This window comes from Salvelinus fontinalis, chromosome 2, assembly GCF_029448725.1.
Source record: "Salvelinus fontinalis isolate EN_2023a chromosome 2, ASM2944872v1, whole genome shotgun sequence".
In the NCBI taxonomy this organism is placed as follows: domain Eukaryota; kingdom Metazoa; phylum Chordata; class Actinopteri; order Salmoniformes; family Salmonidae; genus Salvelinus; species Salvelinus fontinalis.
Genome location: NC_074666.1, coordinates 39646335 through 39668662, shown reverse-complemented (window position 1 = coordinate 39668662; position 22328 = coordinate 39646335). Strand labels below are relative to the sequence as shown.

The 22328-nt window shown below is 42.6% G+C and overlaps 2 protein-coding genes across 3 annotated transcripts in view; one reads left to right on the top strand and one right to left on the bottom strand.

The window, feature by feature from the left end:
• The window catches only part of LOC129818553 (cell surface glycoprotein MUC18-like), a 76441-nt gene extending 73239 nt beyond the window's left edge, over positions 1–3202 (top strand). Inside the window, exons 15-16 of one of the 2 annotated variants that reach the window (XM_055874589.1) lie at positions 60–177; positions 333–3202. In XM_055874589.1, coding sequence (XP_055730564.1) covers positions 60–177; positions 333–353 — 139 coding nt within the window. In that variant the 3' untranslated portion in view covers positions 354–3202. Of the gene's footprint in view, positions 1–59; positions 178–327 lie in introns of both variants that reach the window. The other variant, XM_055874580.1, reaches the window with a different exon arrangement.
• A 315-nt stretch (positions 3203–3517) lies between these two features.
• Positions 3518–21237, bottom strand: LOC129818548 (E3 ubiquitin-protein ligase CBL-like). Its single transcript, XM_055874565.1, has 15 exons — positions 20444–21237; positions 19247–19494; positions 17863–18009; positions 17582–17738; positions 11428–11549; positions 10429–10566; positions 10105–10192; positions 9694–9825; positions 9317–9553; positions 8931–9047; positions 8452–8738; positions 6975–7130; positions 6642–6763; positions 6123–6317; positions 3518–6017 (listed from the first exon to the last, which is right to left on the bottom strand). Exons 1-15 carry the CDS (start codon positions 20585–20587, stop codon positions 5686–5688), a joined length of 2622 nt encoding a protein of 873 aa, XP_055730540.1. The 5' UTR covers positions 20588–21237; the 3' UTR covers positions 3518–5685.
• Positions 21238–22328: the final 1091 nt, after the last annotated feature.

Below are 22328 nucleotides of genomic sequence, written 5' to 3'. Positions count from 1 at the left end.
ATACTGTCCTCACTGGAGAGGACTTTTGAGAGTAAACTGAGTGTGCTCTCCATCCACAGCACCAAGGAGAACCCCAACAAAGATGACATTGTGGTGGAGATGAAGACTAACACCAAGACCGAGGATGCCGGACTTCTGAAGGGCGTCAACGGTGACAAGAATGGACCCAGCGACCAGGTAACTATGGATACGAAAGCTATACGCTAAACAGAAGTAGCCTACTGTCTAATGTATTTCTTGAATCTTCCATGGCTCACCGAATTGACATTATCTGGTGTTTTTTTCTCCCTCTCCCCCATACATTTCCGTGTGTGTTTTTCCCTGGAGTAAAGTACATGGATCTGAGGAAGTGACATATGCAGAGGGCCGAGCTCTGACGTGGCCAGCCGAAGCTCTTCGCCACCCCACCACATCCACCCACAATCCAAGGCTAGACTACTAGAAGCCTTGGAAAAATCAGCTTTCACAATCACTTTATAATTAGGACTCAATCAATCACTTTCCCCACATTTCTTCTGTGTTCAGCAGTATTCCCCATATCTGGCCAAAACCACACAGGAACACACCACAGATTTGAAGGTATATGATAGAGGTTTGTAGGATGTTTTGATTGCTCCGTTTGACTGTTTCTTCTTTTGTACCGTTTCCCCAAAGCCTTTTTGATTTGATTTGATTTTGCTGTTTTCAAGTGTACGATGATGTTCATTAATTGTGCGTTATAAACTTTATAAAGTGTATATATTATATATATTTCATTATTTAAGATATTTTGACACATACCTTTCAAACTTCATGGTAGTATCTGTTTATGGTGTCATTTTGCTTTAACTATTCATCCATGTTTAGGCGTTCCAACATTATCTTATGGAGGTGATTTGACCATAAATGTCACTCAAGTCAGGCCAAGGGTTCTCTCTTCATACCTTCACCCTCTTAGGGCTCTATTCAATCTGTAACTCTGAAGTGTTACAGATTCCACAATATAAATGTTAAGATCATTCCCGATTGAGCCGACATAAGCAGCGTCTACCGTGAATGCAGTCTCAGCTAAAGCAAGAACATTGCCTTTAAATTACAATCATGCTGTAAAGCTGAATTTCCTCGATGCGGATTAAATAGAGCCCTCAGTTTCTTTTCTGATTGTTATGTCTTCTTAAGCACTATCAGTGGCATCAGTGGAAGCTTAAAGGTACTGCATGTAACAATTCAACAACGAACCGTCTCTTGTTGTCAAATTGACTGGTCCGTTGTTGAATTGACAATACAGGATTTGCTGGCTTCAGTCAATTTGACAACAAGAGATGGTCTGTCTTTTGATAGCCAATACGGCTGCACCATTTGAATGCAATTTTGTGTAGGCAGATTGTTAAACAAATTCAAATAAATATTGTGAAACTATCATTCCACTATAACTATACATATATTAAGGACATTTTCTGAAATTACAATGGAAAAATATTACATATAGCCCTTTAAGTCCCCACACTAAAACTCCCTGCCACGGGGGCAAGGTGGATCTAAATCCTCAATCCGTGTTGACATATTCCAGCAGTCACACCACTGAATTACAGGACTCTCCTCTTCTACTCTAATCACCATTTACTTATGTTACATGTACATCCAGATGTAAGAAGTATGTGACCTGTGGCAGTATACATGACCTGTTGTCTGCCAAAGCTTATGCAAAGCTGGTTAGTTTTGTGAATGGTCTACTATCAGTGGACCAGTTGGTGTTTTTATGTTTTTTGTTTTTACTTTTCTTTTGGAAACATGCAGTAAGTATACTGGTGTTCAAGACCTGATCCGATGAATAATCAGACTGTGTCTACAACTCTACATTCTTCAAAGCTCTGTTGTACACAATTATAACGCAATAATTTGTTATCCATTAATCATTCATGATATCAATATGATATTCATAATATGCTAATCTGTTGACATTGGACCAATTACCCTTTGTAATGTTTAGAGAGACATACATTGTGAGTGTGTGTACAGCACTATATTGGCTCACTAAAATCTTTGACAGCTATACTCCATCATAAGACATAAGTTCTGGAGCTGCCTATCTGAAGAGAGAAAGCCTAAAGTAAATCAGGGAACCAGTGAGCTTGTCATGTCAGATAAGCAGTAGTGGCCCAATGCTTTGCCACCGTTATGTAAATGGCGAAACGCCATGCCAACAGCCGTTTAAATTTAGTCCGGAAAACTCGCCCATCCGGATGGGTCATTCTCTTGTGAACTACTGTCAAGCTCTTGTACTGTTTGTAATCGTAGCATAAGAACCTTTGTAGCCATGGCCTTCAACTGTCTTTTTTTAAATGGCCTACTGTTTTATAATCTGCAGTGCCTGTGGAAATTTGTCTCATTTTGAAAATGTAAGATACACTGAATATTTTCTTTTTTCTTATGTGCTCTGTGTATTTCTTTGTGTTTGGGTGAGCACCAAGCAGACCTGAAGGTCATTTTGTGTGTGATCCATTTTGGATGCTTATTGTAAGTTGTGTGCAGGGAAGAATTGTTGCTCTGATTTGTATCATTTACGGAATGGTGATATGTTAGAGTTCAATTTGTACAAATAGTGTATGTTGTGATCCTAACATTGCCTTCAAAGGTAATATTTTAGTGGTCATTGTAAGTGTTTAGTTGAAATGTAATACATTTTGTTCAGCCAGCTTTCATCCTGCCATTGGACTGCAGATATTGGACCTTTGGTAGTAGTATGACAACTGTGTGCCTTTTTTGTTCAGTCTGGTTTAGTTGTGTTATAGTGTAGTGTTGTGATGCTTATGGAAGGAAGAGGTCTGGACATAGGAGTGTTTTAGTTTCGTTCATTTATGTCACCCCAAGACAGATCCCAACACAGAAGGAAAAGCTTGTGGATGACTGGCCTACATGATGTAAAAAAGGTTCACCGTTAGCCAACACCACCAGTGAAAACAGCATGTTATGCAGTTGGCTCAGAAAATATCAAGTTAAACCTGCTTCCTCCCATCCCAACCACTTTCTTTGACTGATATGTTATGACTATCTGGAACAGCTACTGGTGGACAAAAATGTTTGGACCAGCAGTTTATCATTGTTTTGTAATATTTTGATTTTGCAACTGTGTGTAAATTAAGTATAGTTCTTGTGATTTGATGCTTGCATTTTTTATAATTCTTTTTTGCAAGAAAATGCCAAATAAAAAAGTTAAATTTGATGTCGCTTTTTCATTGTCATCTTTATACAAAATATTTAAAAGAAAGGTTTACAGCAGAGAATTGAAAACATACTACGAGTGCATTTCAGTGGCTAAGGCATGACTGAAAATACATTTAATTCACAACAGCCAAAATATGACTGACTATACACCTCAGTATGGTCTATATCAGAGACCCAGAATGTGATTGACGGGGGAAAGGAGAGAATTCTCCCCGCTAACCACTGTTATGCTGGAGTGAGTAGTATAGTAGCTCCAGATTTCCATAGAGAGCATGCTTGGTTGGAGGAGGTTCAACAAAAGAGTCTAGACATGTAGAAACAGCACATTTCATCTGTATTTGAATGCCCTTACTGTTACCAGATTGGAAAATGTTATTTTCTAGAGCTACATTATAAACACAATATTTTTCCAGGACTACAATATTATTTATATATTTTTCAATAAAATATACCAAATCAAATTTTAAAGAAAATATGGTTTATTTTAAAATATTTAATGGCTGAGGCATGAACACATGGCAACATAATGAATGCTGAGTATATTAAAATCAATAAATACAATATTTTATCTACACATGCAATAACAAGGCAATGAAAAAAGCCTCTCCGTATGTAAACGGTTAGGCGAACAATGAGTTATACCATACATACATTTTCACATTGGATCTTAGATCAAATGACAAAGTACCAACTGTACTACAGTATACCAGTAAATTCTGCAACTATTGAGCACTGTATGTGGAGTCAGAGACCACAGCAATATCTTATGACAGAGTGCCCTCTTGTGGTGAGTCTACATATGAGTGACAGTGGAAAGCAGAGGGCTTACAAAGTACTACTTTGAACAATTTCAGGTTCATTTTCACAAGGAGTGGCACTTAAGTTCATGATCAAGGAATTGCAGTCAACGTACATTACAATTTGAAAGAAGTTAAAACGGTAATGAGATCAAGAGAAACAAACAGATGCAGAAATATCATGGCCATTCTTTACAATGACCTTACAAGTATTTACTACTAATATGCGATTTAAACCTGTATTTTAAATGCTTTTGGCTTTAAATCCAACACATTTACAACTAACATTTCTGGAGTGTGAGTCCCCATACAACCTTGGCATATCACTACACATTGTTCAGTTTCTGTTGTGTACCTGAGTCAAGAGGACAATGACAAAAACTCCCTCTGTCCAACCGGGTTTCAAATTCAAAGGAAATAAATGTAATTATTAATATATGAACAGATTCTCAATGTGTCAAAGCCACATCCCTGGGGGAAAAAGCCTGCTAATCAAGGTAGGTACAAAGAAAACGCATTAACAAAGTTACATTTTTTTTGCCAACTTACGATGGGGTCATGGTCTGTTTGTAACGTAACAAGAACGTTGTACAAGAGGAGGCAGCAAATCAAGTCTGAGGTAGTGCCAATTAAGTATTTCCTTTCACTAAATATCAAGGAGTGATATATATATATATATATATAACTGTATATGACTTGGATCACTTTGTCTTCTCTGCCCAATCAATATGCTATTGTCTGGAAAATGAATAGTGTGGATGTGAAAAAAATACAGATTAGGCTAGGAAAATTATGATAGGGCACATATACTCCCTTAATTTTAAGTATAACATTAAAAAAAGCACACTGTCACTTTAAAATATACAAGCTATTCACATAATTAACAATAAGGCTTAACCATGAAACCACTACCACTGGTGGAATTAAAACAATTATAAAAATTAATTACAAATATGATAAATGTTACGTTAGTTCATCCGTCAATGTTTGCACTACATTGTACATTACTGTACATTTACTGTACATTCCAAGATTACGTACACGTCAGACTGTTATATATTATAAGACCATCAATAAACCAGGAACTAAAGCAATTTGGAGTTATTCTTAATTTTTAAAAATCATTACTTCATTTACTACAATACAGTGAAATGTATGACATGGAGCCCTGTAATACTGCAATGCAACTTCAAGATTCACATTCGTTAGCTTTAGCACAAACCACAGAATTAAACGCTTTAGTCTCCACCTGACGTATTTAGCTACAAAATGTATGTACGAGGGGAGGGGAATCATGAGTCAAGTACGCCCCGACGACAGTTACTGCTGCTGCACAATAAGTCTCAAACTATTCCTTGCGAGACATTGCAGCCTAAGAACACAGTGTAAAGCTAGGTTTACTCTACGCTGTACCCAGAAACAAGGAAATGCTTAGATCCACACAATAAGACTGGAGGCAAGCGCAAACGACCATGCAAGGTTCAAAGGCTTGGCCGTACACAGGCCACACGACGCATTCTCCCTCTCTTTAGATTCTCTCACTAGATGCCTGTGCATGGGACCAAGGTGAGCCCTCCTTCCCTTACAAGATACAGCACTTCCAGACCTGTCAAAACTAGCGGAGCAGAAATGCTATCCATTATGGCACAAAGGGTAAAGGATATAGGGTGTGGTGTTGCAGCTGCTACGTGAGGATGTGGGCCGTGGAAGGGATGGAAACAAACTCGCGCAGGATGTTCTTGGCCGTCTCCAGGTTGTTCTGGGCGATCATCAGGGCCTTCTGGATGTCCTGGAACGAATAGCCCTGGCTCATCAGACGCTCTATCTCCCCGTTGATGGGTAGTTCCGCACCAGGAATTGGAGAGGGCCCTCCGGATGCTCCTCTGGAGCCCGCTGATGGATTGGCAGCAGCGGGCAGGGCCTCTGGGGTGAGGGGGCGGGGCTGCCGGTCTGAGTTGACCCGGCGGGGGAGGGGCTTAGGGGGGCGCTCGGGGTCCTGACCTGGTGCAAACATAGCTGAGAGAGGAAAGAGAGAGGAGAGATGGTGTTTGATAACTATAACACTGTTAACATAAAGCAAGAGAGTGAAAGGACTGAAAACACTAATGCTAAGCTACATACAGGGATCCATGGTAGACAGGCTGTCCATGGAGAGGCACCTGAAGGCGGCCGAGGTGCCGGTGACATCAGAGAGGGTGCGCCTGGCGGGGGTCGGGGGAGCCTGGGGTCGGGGGTAGTCATAATCACACACATCCTTTGCCTCAATCTCCTCTACTGCGAGGTGCAGGGGAACCGCAGGGGGTGGAATGAGGTAGTCTGGATGGAAACAGAGAATTCAAGGGATAAAAAAAAGATGAAGTGATTTTAATACCCCAAATACAGAATATACATTTTCTATGCATGATAACTGGCTTAACAAGATAACCTGATCAATGGTGGGGATCAAAATGAACTGTTATCCAATCGTGGCCACATTCATTGCGATAGTAGGTTTCTGGGCAGGTATAGAGTAGCAATTTTTTATTGTGATTCAAGCCCAAGTTAGATGATGGTTTTCTGATTGTACAAAGGTATGACTCATGCAACTTGATGTGCAATCAGAAAGATGAGAATTGAGATCCTTAATTTATCTCTATGTACCGGACTCTGGGGGCTGCTGTGGCAGGGAGGGCAGAGGCTCAGCAGCACTAGCCTGGGCCTTGATGTTACACATGGACTCATACACCTGAGGGTCCTCACAGTCCACATCACACATCACAGTTCTAGGAGAGAAGGAAGGTGAGAGAGAGAAAGAAGCAGGGATGGAGAAACAGAGAGGGAGAGATGGCGGGCAGAGGGAGGGGCATCAGAAAAACAGTAGTCATGACCCTGTACTGATTTTAGAGATTTAAACCATTCAGGAATTACATACATCTAGGATGGTACAATCATAATCCACTGGGCCACCTCATAGTGACATTCTTGAGTGCTCACCGTGAGTCGTGGTTAGTGGTTTGGGGCGGTGGTGGCACGACAGCCCCCGCCATGGCCCAGGAGGGTCCTCCTGAAGGGAGAGAGGTGGGGCTCATGTACTCGTTCTCCTCGTCACTCCCAGAAGACTTCTCACCAGTAGCCGCCCGTTGAGGTGTCCTAACAGACAGACACACAGACAGACACTGAGGCAGGTAATACATATGACGCGTTTGAATTGCTGATCAATCATACCATGAGTCACAAACAAGGAATATAGCCAGTTTATTAAGTACACCACCCGGTTCACGAAAATGGTTTGCTCCTACACAGTGGTCACGTGGCCTGCTATATAAAGCAGGCAGACAGGCATCAAGGCATACAGTTACTGTTCGACAACATTAGAATGTGCAAAACGAGTGACCTAAGCGACTGAGCTTTAGTATGCTCGTCGGTGCCAGGTGCGCAGGTTCCAGTATCTCAGAAACTGATTTTCACGCACATCAGTGTCTAGGGTTTACAGAGAATGGTGCAACAAACAAAAAAAAATCCAGTCAGCGGCAGTCCTGTGGGTGAAAACAGATCATTGATGAGAGGTCGAAAGAGAATGGCAAGAATCGTGCAAGCTAACAAGCGTGCCACAAACCTACAAATAATGGCGCAGTATAACAGTGGTGTGCAGAACGGCATCTCGGAACGCACAACTCATCGATCTTTGTCTTGGATGGACTATTGCACCAGACGACCACACTGAGTTCCACTCCTGTCATCTAAAACCAAGAAGACCTGGCATCAGTGAGGCCTCCCGAGTGGCACAGTGGTCTAAGGCTGGGGGATGGGACACATGGGGCGGCACATGCTGTGCCACTAGAGATCCTGGGTTCGAGTACAGGCTCTGTCAAAGCCGGCTGCGACCGGGAGACACATGGGGCGGCACACAATTGGCCCATCGTCGTCCGGGTTAGGGGGGGGTTTGCCCGGGAGAGATTTCCTTGTCCCATCCCGCACTAGCGACTCCTGTGGCGGGCCGGCCGCAGTGCACGCTGAAACGATCGCCAGGTGTACGGTGTTTCCGCCGACACATTGGTGCAGCTGGCTTCCGGGTTAAGTGGGCATTGCGTCAAGAAGCGGTGCGGCTTGGTTGGGTAAAGTTTCGGAGGACGCATGGCTCTCAACCTCTCCCGAATCCGTACGGGAGCTGCAGCGATGAGACAAGACTAACTACCAATTGGATAGCACGAAATTGGGGAGAAAAAAGGGCCAAAAAAAACAAGGACTGGAAACACATTTCCTGGTCCGACAAATCCTGGTTCATGTTCCATCATGCTGATGGCAGAGTCAGGATTTGGTGTAAGCAGCATGAGTCCGTAGCCCCATCCTGCCTGGTAGCAGTGGTGTACTGGTGTGGGGAATGTTTTCCTGGGACCTGAGCGACTAATCAAAATTGAACATCTACATTACATCCACACATATTTTATCCATATCTATACAAATGCCATACCTGATTGCCAAGGAGTAGATAGCGTTGGTCGCTGCCAGCGGCTTTGCTCTGGGGATGCAGTCACTGTCACTGGGCCCGTTGGTATGTGGCAGGGCCTTGGCAACAGGCCGGGGAACCATGTAGTTAGAGGCCCAGTTGGGCTCCGGAGGGGTGCATGGCAGGGGTCTCCTCTGGAGCCGGCCCTCTGTGGGTGCAAGGGGAGAGGGACGCTGGGGTGGGGGAGGTGGGGGTAACTCTCGCAGGGCAGGAGGGAGAGGCAAAGGTTTGTCTCTGTGGAGGGCTGTAATCTGGGGAGAGCAGACATTAATATGACTGGATGCAATTTATAATTGTAAATTCATTGCAAGTCGTTCTGGATTAGAGTGTCTGCTAAATTAGTCAAATGTAAATGTCCCATGACATGCATGGTCACACACCATTATATACATAAGAAAGCTTGAATTCGATTAAGTGATTGATGGATTAGGTCCTCCACTTGCCTTGGGTGTGGCTCCTTGGCCCAGGGCCCCTGGGGAGCTGGGGGGCCTCTGCGGCACCAGGTCCAGCCGGGGGGGCACGGGGGGCAGTGGCGTCACAGGGGAGGGTGGGCGCTCTACCTGAAAACACAAAGGGGAGACATTAAAACAAACTCGAGGTCAAACTGTTTCTACAACTTATAGATGGAGCTGTTTTTGTTGTTGTTGATTTACTGGGTGGTGTATCTGATTGGCGAATTCTGAAAACGGCCAAGTCTTTTACAGATTGCCTTTTCACTTTGAGCACATAAGGAAACAATTATGTTGTGAGATGGTGTGTAGGAGAAAGAGAGAGAACATGACAAAGTCTGACTGATTCCAGATGGTGGCTGGGGGTGAGGAAGTCTTGCCTTGGTGCAGGCCAGCCTGCTCATGTTGAGGTGGGGGTCCTCCAGGCGCTCGTCATCGTCCTCGTCGTTGCTCGGGGAGACTGACAGGGAGCCCCCTCCCTCCGCCCCGTAGGGCCCCTGGAAGCTGGCGAAGGAAGCCCCGCTGCCGTTGTTCTTGGGGCGGAAGGGGTCCACCACGATGGGCTCCGTGCCTTTAATCTCACAGCGGCAGAACGGACAGCCCTGTCCCTCCGACTCCTAAAGAGAAAAAAAGAAAGGCGAGGAAGAGGGGAGAATAACAGTACAGGACCAAAATAGACTAAATCTAGATCAAATGTATAAAATCCGTGAGTGAAACAATAGACGCTCTTTCAGGGTGAAGCAACTCTGGGACCTACCTGCCAGGCAGTGAGACAGGAGGTGCACATGAGGTGGCTACAGGGCTCGATCTTCACGTCCTTGTCATTCTCGGCACATATCTTACACAGCTGGAATGTGGAGCCCATCTCACAGTAGAGCTCGTACTGCTCCTGTAACACAGAGAAGAGAAAGGAGACAACAGAAATGTCAGAATATCTCAGAGCATGCATACTACAATTGAACAAATATTTCCTTTTCTGATTTTAGTTAACATCCATCTAAAACAGACAGCATTCTGACTTGAGAAAGACGGACATAAATCGGAATAACTATACAAATGTACATTCAGGGCGTTGTAAGCTATGGAAAATTACAGTAAGCAAACTTTTGAGTCACACAAGTGAATCTGAAGTCTGAATTACGACCTGTACTTTGTGGACGTTTCTGACCTGTGTGACTTTGATGTGGTCCTGTGGGGAGGGCTCACACAGCCCTGTGAGGTCTGGGTTCTGGGTCCGGCCGTCTGGGAACAGGTAGCTGGACAGAGAGAGCAACAAACCAAAACATTTCAATGGCCAGTTGAAGCCACAGGCTGTATGATTTCCTGTTATTTCAACTAATGTGCAATTCTGTGGTGACTTTAGTTTAGTCATAGAAACTGATTTCAACCATTTTCAGAGGAAACTTCATAACAGATTCAGCAAACGCCTTGACTGAACCAGAGAAGGTAGTAGTTGGTCATTCTTTCATCTTGGCTATGTCATGGTACTCACAATCCCTCCCTGTATCCGTCAATGAGGGCCTGGAAGAGGGGTTTGTTGTGGGGGATGGTCTGCAGAATGTTCCCATCTGCAGTGACGTAGCCAATGGCCCACTGGCCCAGCCGAGTGCAGCTCAGTCTAAAGATATAACTGGGACAGAGTGTGGTGTGTGAGGGCCGGCCGTAATTTGCAAACCAGTTGTACATGTAGAATGATCCCTGAAATACAGCACGCCGAATGAACGGCAGACGAACGGTAGATCCAGAAGGCGAGGTCAGTACAGCTGCCTCAAAGCTGGGACCGAGAGACTGAAAAACAGCTTCTATCAAGGCCATCAGACTGTTAAATAGCCATCACTTGCACATTAGAGGCTGCTGCCCTATATACATAGACTTGAAATCACTGGCCACTTTAATCATGTTCACATATTCTGCATTACTCATCTCATATGTATATAGTGAATTCTATTCTACTGAATCTTAGTCTACGCCGCTCTGACATTACTCGTCTAAATATTTACACTACCGTTCAAAAGTTTGGCGCCACTTAGAAATGTCCTAACTAGCTACAATAGTAATAATAATAGTAATTTACAACATTAACAATGTCTACATTGTATTTCTGATCAATTTTATGTTATTTTAAATGGACAAAAAACAAGGACACTTCTAAGTGACCCAAAACTTTTGAACAGTAGTGTAAATATTCTTAATTCCATTCCTTTAGATTTCTGTGTAGTTTGTGTATTGCTGTGAAATTTTTAGATTTTACTTGTTAGATATAATTGCACTGCTGGAGCTATAAACACAAGCATTTCACTACACCCGCAATAACATCTGCTAAACATGTGTAAGTGACCAATAAAATTGGATTTGAGATTAACATTCAGTGCGGTGTGTGTGGTCAATAAGGGGAGTTGTGAGTGTACATGATGTATTTGGATGGTCTGTGTGCCTCACTGTTTGTGTGTTAGTGTGTATCGAAGTGCATGCAAGTGTGTGTGTTTCTTACCTGCCAGGCTTGTGGATGAACCTCTGAAGCCGGGCCTTGACCTCGTCGTAGGTGAGGAAGGCCATGTACCCAGAGTGTGTGACAGCCAGACTGTTCCAGTTTCTCAGGAGAGATGACCACGGCTGCACAATACAACACACAAACCACGGTCAAAACCCTGACAACAAATCATAATCCTAGTTGATAATTTAAAAAAACACTTGTTCCCACTGGGATTCTCTGCCTCTGACCCGATTACGGGGAATAAGTCACTGGCTTACTAGTGCTCTTCCATAACGTCCCTAGGAGAGCAGCATCACATCGTGGCAGGCTTTAATCGCAATACTCGACTTGAGTGGGTTGAGTCACTGATGTGATCTTCCTGTCCGGCTTTGCACCCCCTCAGGCTCGTGCGGTGGAGGAGATCTTTGTGGGTAGTAAGTTGGTGGTAGGGCTGTTACAGTGACCGTATTACCATCACACCGACTGTCACGAGTCATGAGTTCAAATTCCACGTGACCGTTTAGTCACGGTATTTAGGCTTCTCCAAGCTCTGATGTTCATTAGTAGCCTACCAAACTTGTTAACTGCCTGGTACTCAACATTCTATTGTCCCTCTAATCACTCTGACAGCAATGCAAATGTAATCAAAAATCGAATCAAACACTTGATGAGAGCCCATGAGCTCATGTTGCGCAACATTTCTATATGCTTTGCAATTGCGTGAAAACAGAGTGATGGCATCTATTAAAAAGAGGATGATCCCATCAGCTTTCTATAGGCTAGGCCTACTATATTTATTTCTCAGCTTTACTAATGTTAAGCACATTGCTTCTCTTTACAACAGGAGTATAGCCTACCTGACTGGCATGAAAATTAACCACGTGAAAAGCATCCTCCAATCGTTATTTAAGTGCATAGGTGACAGATCTTTTTTCCTGCTGCCCCTGTTTCGAGACAGGCGCATGATAATGGTCCATTCCAAGTCAAAACAAATTCAACACATATTATTCAGTATATGTAAAGACAAGATTAAATCAAGAAAAGTCTGATGGGTGACAATAGCCTATAACTTGTGAATTACAGTTGAAGTCGGAAGTTTACAAACACCTTAGCCAAATACATTTAAACTCAGTTTCACAATTCCTGACATTTAATCTTAGTAAAAATTCCCTGTCTTAGGTCAGTTAGGATCACCACCATATTTTAAGAATGTGACATGTCAGAATAATAGTAGAGAGAATGATTTATTTCAGCTTTTATTTCTTTCATCACATTCCCAGTGGGTCAGAAGTTCACACACTCAATTAGTATTTGGTTTTTGCAATTGCCTTTAAATTGTTGAACTTGGGTCAAACGTTTTGGGTAGCCTTCCACAAGCTTCCTACAATAAGTTGGGTGAATTTTGGCCCATTCCTCCATGACAGAGCTGGTGTAACTGAGTCAGGTTTCTAGGCCTCCTTGCTCGAACACACTTTTTCAGTTCTGCCTACAAATTTTCCATAGGATTGAGGTCAGGGCTTTGTGATGGCCACTGCAATAGCTTGACTTTGTTGTCCTTAAGGTATTTTGCCACAACTTTGGAAGTATGCTTGGGGTCATTGTCCATTTGGAAGACCCATTTGCGACCAAGCTTTAACTTCCTGACTGATGTCTTGAGATGTTGCTTCAAAATATCCACATACTTTTCCTACCTCATGATGCCATCAATTTTGTGAAGTGCACCAGACCCTCCTGCAGCAAAGCACCCCCACAACATGATGCTGCCACCCCTGTGCTTCACGGTTGGGGTGGTGTTCTTCAGCTTGCAAGCATCCCCCCTTTTCCTCCAAACATAACAATGGTCATTATGGCCAAAAAGTTCTATTTTTGTTTCAGACATTTCTCCAAAAAGTACGATCTTTGTCCCCATGTGAAGTTGCAAACCGTAGTCTGGCTTTTTTATGGTGGTTTTGGAGCAGTGGCTTCTTTCTTGCTGAGTGGCCTTTCAGGTTATGTCGATATAGGACTCGTTTTACTGTGGATATAGACATTTTGTACCTGTTTCCTCCAGGATCTTCACATGGTCCTTTGCTGTAGTTCTGGGATTGATTTTCACTTTTCGCACCAAAGTACATTAATCTATATCAGACAGAACATGTCTCCTTTCTGAGCGGTATGACAGCTGCATGGTCCCATGGTGTTTATAGTTGCGTACTATTGTTTGTAGATGAACGTGGTACCTTCAGGCATTTTGAAATTGCTACCAAGGATGAACCAGACTTGGTGGTCTACAATTTTTTTATTTCTGAGGTCTTGGCTGATTTCCCCAATGATGTCAAGCAAAGAGGCACTGAGTTTGAAGGTAGGCCTTGAAATTCATCCACAGGTACACCTCCAATTGACTCAAATTATGTCAACTAGCCTATCAAATTGCTTCTAAAGCCATGACCTAATTTTCTGGAATTTTCCAAGCGGTTTAAAATGCAGTCAATTTAGTGTAAAGCACAATCAACTTCTGACCCACTGGAATTGTGATACAGTGAATTATAAGTGAAATAATCTGCCTGTAAACAATTGTTGGTAAAATTACGTGTCATACACAAAGTAGATGTCCTAACAGACTTGCCAAAAATATAGTTTGTTAACAAGAAATTTGTGGAGTGGTTGAAAAACGAGTTAATGACTCCAACCTAAGTGTATGCAAACTTCCAACTTCAACTGTATATATTATGATGCCCAGCTAAAGGCAATTGCGCATTATTTTTTTTGCAACTTTTTAAACTTATAGCTCATGTAGCCTAGCTCATAGGCCTATATGTTTCGATAATGTTTGTATCACAACTAAAGTGGCCAAATAACTTCTTAAAATAAAGCACATTAATCTGCTTTACAAAGGGTGTAGAAGCTAAATGGCATACATACGCAGTGCTTGAGTTACAAGTTTGGAGAAGATCATTTTCACCATAAAAATGCACCTTTATAATAAAAGCAATAGATGCATATTCGCATTTGTGGTCACTTGAGAAAGGTATTTTCCTGCTAATGGAACGTTAGCGCTTATAGCCTACTGACGTGCGCGCATTGCTGCGCTTATAATGTGAAGAAATAGCCTAATCGTTTATCTTAAAATGTTGATAAACTTTGTCATCTGTTGTGTCAGGCTCATTGCTTAAAACAGGTTTTTTGATGCTAGTGGTTGTATTAATTTGGGATCTATCGCATCCCACAACTGTCCCAGATAATATTTGGAATATTTATTTATTGCACAAAATAGAGTAGATCGACTTTTGTACTATGGGGTATAGTAGATTAATATAGGCTAATGCTTTTGGTGTTCGTTAGGCCTAATCATCTTGTTGGCTGACAAATTAAATGTGGACAGTTCTTCCAATATGTGCTTCGGAATTAGATAAGGACGCACCCCGATGTGTCTGTCTTCCCTTGTAGCCTGTGAGAAAGACCCGATCACGTGACGGAGAGGTGCTTCTGCAGGCAGCTGGGAGAAGCAAATTATATTTATTATATTCAGCCTAAGGGCACGGGCTGCAAAAGGCACCAATTTTTTTAGGGGGCATTAAGGCCACACAAAGGGGATGAAGACGGAAAATTCGAGGCATTATCAAGTGCTTATCAAATTGTGAGAGAGTGATTAAGTGTGTACAGCCTGCGCAACAACAAAAAAAGTAGAGCTCATGCCTTTCATGCAACATTTTTCAAATCACCATCAGTCACATCATGCAGCCTTAGAAACTATTAAAAATCTAAACATATAGCCCAACATTTGTATCACAACTAAAGTTACATAAATAACAGAATAGCCGCATGTGCGCACTCCCTCAAATAATTTGGAGAAAATATCCTTTCTATTTTATTCAGCTATGTTCAATTGTATTCTTTATACTATAAAATAATGCCACGGAATTCTAAGCAAATATTGTCTGCTAAATGAACTAGTGTAGCCCACAGGCATATGGCATAGCCAGATCAGGGTCTAACATAAGGACGACTCAGAGTACCGTATGCTATTCCGTTCTTCTGAAATAGACTATATTTTCTTCATATCATGTTTCTTTAGACCCGTTTAAAATAAATAATGGATTTATCGTGATGGTGAAGGCTATATTACATGGATTTATTAGACTTTAAAATGTAGATGATCCGAAGACCTGCATCAGTGACTTGTAGGCTATGCTTGGAAGCCAGGAGATGCTAAATGTGTTTATGTAAATTAAAGGTCAATTACCATGAGACCGGCAGTTATTTTCTTGACAATCACCGGCTGACAAAATGTCATGACCACCAGCCCTGGTCTGTTGATATCCCACTAGTGGTGTGGGGGCTGTGCTTTGGCAAATTAGGTGGGGTTATATCCTGCCTGGTTGGCTCTGTCCATGGGTATCGTCGGAGTATCTATTCTGCAATAGTCTACGTGCCGGGGAGCTAGGGTCAGTCTGTCCTATCTGGTGAAATTCTCCTGTCATATCTGGTGTCCTGTGTGAACTTAAGTATGCTCTCTCCAATTTTCCCATATTTCTCTCCCCTCCTGAAGGACCTGAGCCCTAGGACCATCTGGCCGGATGACTCCCGTCTGCCCCCGGCCCCAGTCCACCTGTTCGTGCTGCTGATCCAGTTTATGCTGTTTCGCCTGTGTCTATGGAACCATGACCTGTTCACCAGACAAGCTATCTTGTCCCAGACCCTCTCCCTCCCACACCTGCTGTCTCGACCTCTGAATGTTCAGCTATGAAAATTCAACTGACATTTACTCCTGAGGTGCTGACCTGTTGCACCCTCTACAAACACTGATTATTATTTGACCCTGCTGGTCCTCTATGAACATTTGAACATCTTGAAGAACAATCTGGCCTTAGTGGCGATGTACTCTTATAATCTCCACCCGGCACAGCCAGAAGAGGACTGGCCACACCTCAGAGCCTGGTTCCTCTCTTGGTTTCTTCCTAGGTTCCTCCCTTTCTAGGGAGTTTATCCTAGCTACTGTGCTTCTACATTGCTTGCTTTTTGGGTTTTAGGCTGGGTTCTGTATAAGCGCTTTATGACATCTGACGATGTAAAAACAGCTTAATAAATACATTTGATTTTGTTCTTCACCTGATATTTACTACAACTGTGGTCACCCATCATGGTCTGGAGAGCTACAGGGCGTGCATGATTTTCTTCCAGCCCAGCTCTAAATCCCCTCAATGTCTTGATGATTAATTGATTATCATATTCAAGCTGATGCGTTAGTGGTGGGCTGCAACAAAACCCAGCATACCCAGTAGCTCTCCAGGGCCACTGGCTGGTAACCACTGCTGCACTACAAACTATATTGGTTAAACATTTACAGGCATCTCCAGTTCACATCTCAAGGCTAATTTGAGGAAGTCATTTTGGTTTCAGTCTGCCCGGAGTCAGGCTGTGGAAACACTTGTGGCCTCTGTGCACACACAGTCGAGGGAACTACTGTAAAGGCCACGCACAGTCAGGATACGTTCAATAGAACACGTACTGACTGAACTTTAACCACCCCACCCTAAATAATGATAGAGCAGCTGTTTCTACCTTTGTACTCACATGTCCTTATGGCCTAAAAAAAGGTACCCATGGTTGAAATTAACCACCCACACAGTGGTGTCACAGGCCTTTCCTTAGCCACCTCCAACAGTTTTGTTAACTTCTACAGTGAACTTTCTACACAGCAATTGAGCTCTGTATAGATTTGGCACCCCAGAGAGAAAACAACTTTGTGACTGTAGAAGGTAATAAAGTTACCGTTGTGCTTAAAGCTAGAATCCTTAGTTGCTACATCCATTTTTGGAAACGTCCAATGGCAGAGACGCAAGTTGCTTAGGGTGGTTACTTAATTATGCATACAATGACTGGATGACCATGTCAAAGTAAGTGGTCCTGAAAGCACTTACTATAAGTCACTTTGTATTCATTTAGCAGACGCTCTCATCCAAAGTAATATGATAGTGAGTGATTCAGGAAAGGAACGGGGAGCAGTGACAGCACATTCCCTATATATTGGTGGTGGAATGGGTGCAAAACTATTTTGGCTAGTGGATGAGTTGAGTTTCCCCCAATCAATCTAAAGTGTTTTAGGCACCTGGAAAAGCGTTATACAAACGCATCCATCACCATCATTACTTGAGTTTGAGAAACATAAATGCAAACGCATGCAAATCATTACCTGGAAGAGCCTGGTGAAGATGTCAAACTCGAAGACGGAGATGTAGTCGTTGCAGGTGAGGTCGATGGTAGACTTGAGAGCCATGGCTTCCAGGCCTGAGCTGATGGGGTGGAACTCATGAAGAGACTGGCGGAACGTCCTCCATGGAACAATGGTCCTACAGAGGGAAAAGCGTTTAGTGATACAAAAGTAGTAATTATCCCCAGGCATGTTTTGGTTAAGCGTTTAAGTTTAATTTTAAGGACATTTTATATAATAGATGAGCCAAAAAAAAAACTCACTTATCACCAAAAGACCTTCTCCAGAACTCAGCGGCGTCAGCTTTGGTGATGCGGAAGTTGTCTCCTTGGAACAGACCATTGGGAAAGATGGCTTTTAGCTCAGCCAGCATGTGGCTGAATATCAGCGACAGCTTGGTCAGGTTTCGCCTATGGAGAAAAGGTATCTTATATCTCATCTTAGCAAATCAGGTCCTCAAACAAACCTCATATATCCCCGAGGTTGACTAATGGTAATGCATTCTCTTGACTTTGGCACCCCCTGGTCAAACATTTAGGCTAGGTAGTATAAGCCTAGCCGCTTAGGATTGGATACTAAATTCACATTAGTTTACTAAAGCAATGCCTTTGAGTGGGGACTGGTATGCAATACCAACTGGAGTATTCACTAAAGGCGATCAAAGGGAAAGTGCAATAGAGAAGCAATTGCGTTTGATTCAATTACATTCATCTTACTTGCTCACCCATTCAGTTGTAATAAAGTGTGATGAGGTTCTTAGAAGTGTAATCTGTGTGGTGGTATATGCTGGAGACATTCTGGTGGGTTTATCTTTAGACCACATAAGTTTTCACAGGGGCTATACTTTTTTTTTTTTTTTACATTCCTCCGAATACTTGTTTAGAAGATGTTCACCTTAAGAAAAAAACTATTTTTCCGACCAAACTATTTCATGTTGTATACAAGTACTAGCACGTCCGTTTCCTATAATGGCTCATGCACTTGTGCTACTTGTGAGTAAGAAGAATTAATAGCATCATTGCATTCACAGAACTAGAATGAGATTACAGTTCTATGATTGCTTCACTGAAACCTGAAGTAAACAGGATGGGTTTCAGCTTAGTAGTGTATTTTTGATTAAAAGAGGAAATACACCCTAAACAGATCTGCTCATCATTTAGCCTAGTGGTTCTTGCATCACTCAGCTTTACAGAACGTTAGCTTCACCTAAATAACAAAAAATGTCCAATTCCTATTTTCTAGTATTTTTTTGTGTGTAAATGGCTACAAATCGTTGCAAATAACACAACATGTGCTTTATTCATAGGACATTGGATTGAGGTGTGGGGTAGTTTCTTGGAAGAAAACACTGATCACACAGCATTTCCCACTACGGCATTCCTATTTTGAAGCTTCACTCAAGAGTAGGTTAACACTGCTGAGACATGTATAAATGCTCTTTTACCTCCCCGCAAGTGGTCGAAATCACTTGAGAAACTCTTTGAAAATAAGACATATCAGTCACCTTGATAACGAGAAACGAAACCTTTGATAGGAACTAAGCCTACTATTCAAGTTTGGTTCTAGCCTTAAAACTGAACAACAACAAGTTGGCTAAAGCAGAAACAGACTGGCACCCAGCAGGCTCAATATCCTCCGACATTTTACCTGGGCTGAGAGTTCTCCTCGTACATGCGCTCCTTTGCCTCCTTGAACAAGCTCATGGTCTGCTTGATCTTATTGGTCAGGTTCTCCATCACCACCCGGAAGTACTCGTTCTCCCCGAGAATCTCCATCTTGCCCTCGTAGCGGGAGAGGATGGTGCGGAGGTGCTGGTAGGTGTCTGGCAGCAGGTCCAGGATGTAGGGGGGGCTGTTCTTCAGTGCCACCTTAGGGTTCTGGCAGAGACGTACCACCTGCGTGGGAACGGGAGGATGAGACGAGTTCAGAGGAACCTGGACGTGTTTCTCCAACATGCATCTGTGTGAAATTAAACGTTTCTTTTTTTTTTTTTACAGTCTGGTTGATGTTTATATTTCAGCTGGTTCACCCAACCAGGCCTAGCTAGTACCTTGTTCGTGTCTCAACTGTCCTTTTTGAAAGTACACCAAGTAGTCCTTATCATCTTTGTTTATAAGCGCTTCGCTAAACCTGTGATAACAGCTGCAAAATAAGTGTACCCAACCATTAAAATTTGATTTGTAGAAAATATAGTTGATATTTTTACCACACCAGCAGTAGGAAAGGAAACATACCATTTTGAAGGCCTATGATTTCTTTTAGTTGTGTCAAATGTAAAATACATGTGAAAATAATACCGTTTAGGCCTACTTGATATTGTTGTAATATCTGAATAGGCCATTTGACACATGGAACTGGTACGCTTGTGTTCATTCAAACTGGAGTGAGTGAGCAAAAGAGGAAGGATGTAATAACCACCTGATGGTTAGTTCATCAGACTTTGAAAACAGACTTTGTTGTGAAACTGAATAGGCAAGTGTTTTCCTGCCAAAGACAACTTGTACACTCTGCTTAAGTCAAAATTGCCCAATCAGCATAATTGGTAATTGTGGCCATTTGGAGAACAATGCATTGGAGCCCATTGTATAAATAAAAAAATGCCTGAATATGTTACCTTCTTTTTGCAGAATAAATAGTTTTGACTTAGCATGATCAGTCTTGTGGTAATTTCTCACCGCATATGAAAAGGTCACTGTCCTATTGTTTTGCTATTGCTACACTATGGACATTTGCAAACCTTGCATTTCATATTTTGAGTATTCTGGCTATTTAAATGGACAATTGCACTACCTATCAAAAGGACTTAACATAACACCTGAGGAAATTAGATGGCTTGTTACCTACCTTATCCATAAGTTTCCAGCATTTCTCCACCATTTTCTTGTCTACCACCGCAGGTTGGGGAGGCTGGAGAGGCTGGTGATTGGGCTGAAATGCGTCCTTCATCAAGCCGATGAGACCCGCGCCCCTCCTCGGATTTCCTGCCATGCTTCTGTCGCCGGCCGGGGGAGAGCCCCGGGGCTTGGAGGCCGTCAATGAATGACAATTCTGGGCACGTATTTAGTAACAACGGTAGTTGCCTATCTCTATTGTTCTCGAATAAAGACAGTAATAACCACACAAATATCACAAGACGAATTAAAGGATGGTAAGCTTGCTGGCTAGCTGATTTAAAGTCTTCATCTGCCCTCTCCTTTCGTCGGAAAAGACAGGCGTTTGCATAGTTCAACCTCCTGCCTGGTTGTTCAATTTGTGACCCGTCTGTTATATTTGTGGACAGGCTTGGATGAACACAGGGCACACGCAAATACAAAAGCGTATTGATAAAAAAAATTATAATTATATCGAGCTAAGTATACTGGCTAATTTCTTCAGACTTCTAGCTAAATAGGAGCGTAGCTAGGTTGCTACTATTTGTCTGTTTTCTTCCTATGTTTCAGTTTTTTTCCGCCTGTAGAGCAAATCGGGTAACTTCCGGTTTGGAATGTAGCTTCAAACGTAAAAAAGTATATATATATATTTTTTTTTTAAAGTCTTCTTCTATTGTATTATGGAGGTCGCAAACAAACGTTAGAGGTACATGCCGCCACCTACTGTGTGTCCATCTACTGTTCTGGAGCATTAATTTTCTCAATTAAGATAGTATCAACTCCGGTGTCCTCTCTCTGGCCTCCTTATGAAAAAGGTCAAAGGTAATCAAGAAGAGGCGGCGAGGAGAGGGAACGTGGGCTAAAATGCGCTCCTATGAAATGAGACTGTCCTCCAATCACGCGCCATCAGGCAAATTACGTTTACAGGGTGGAATCCCAAAATAAATGTATAAAGTGATACAAACGAATTTGCAAGACATTTTATACATGAAAGGATACGTAGCATAACGTTTTTAAATGTTTGTATGCTTTTCTCATTCCAGAAAACGATAGCTGATTTAAAGGGGGTGTGGCAGATTTCAAAGCTTTTCAGTGAAGGACTCAGGTAGGATACACTTGTGCTTCCTCGCCTAAAGGAGGCAATCGAGGAGTGAATGGCTGTCTTCCATTTGTCTACCAACGAATTGATACACTCTCCGATCACTTATGGGTTTTCGGGTCACAAAGAAGAGGAAGAGTTTTTCTCAAAAGAGAAATCCCCACTGTGACAAAAAAGAGGGATGGGGTAAGGGAAGAAAAAAATTGTCCTACCAACTAACCCTACACTCTTTAAAACCTTACCACTATTCCACTACTTTGGCCCTATCTGATCGTACACCAAGCCGGGAGCCTGTGAGGACGGGACACTATCGTTCAATACACCTTGTAACTCTTCTGCAGAAAAACCTTGTAAACCGAGTACTTTTCTGCAGCTGCCACCACAACATCTATTTTCTGTGATTTAAGTTAAATTTCTGCGGTCAGTTAACCATAACCATGGCTATGAACGCTAAGAAGCCAACCTTATAGAAGGAGGTCGGTGGCACATTCATTGGGGAGATGGGGCACGTGGTAATGGCTGGAGTGGAAAGAAGTGGAATGGTATAAAATACATGGTTTCCATGTATTTGATGTCATTCCATTTGCGCCGTTCCGGTCATTATTATGAGCCATCCTCTCCTCAGCAGCCTTCTGTGCTACACATTCCTTTGTCTCATGCCCTCCTGCACACTTCTCACAACTAGGTATCTCCCTCCTACACACTGCTGTATGACCATAAAACTTGGCACCCAACACACCATAATGGGTTTGGGACAAAA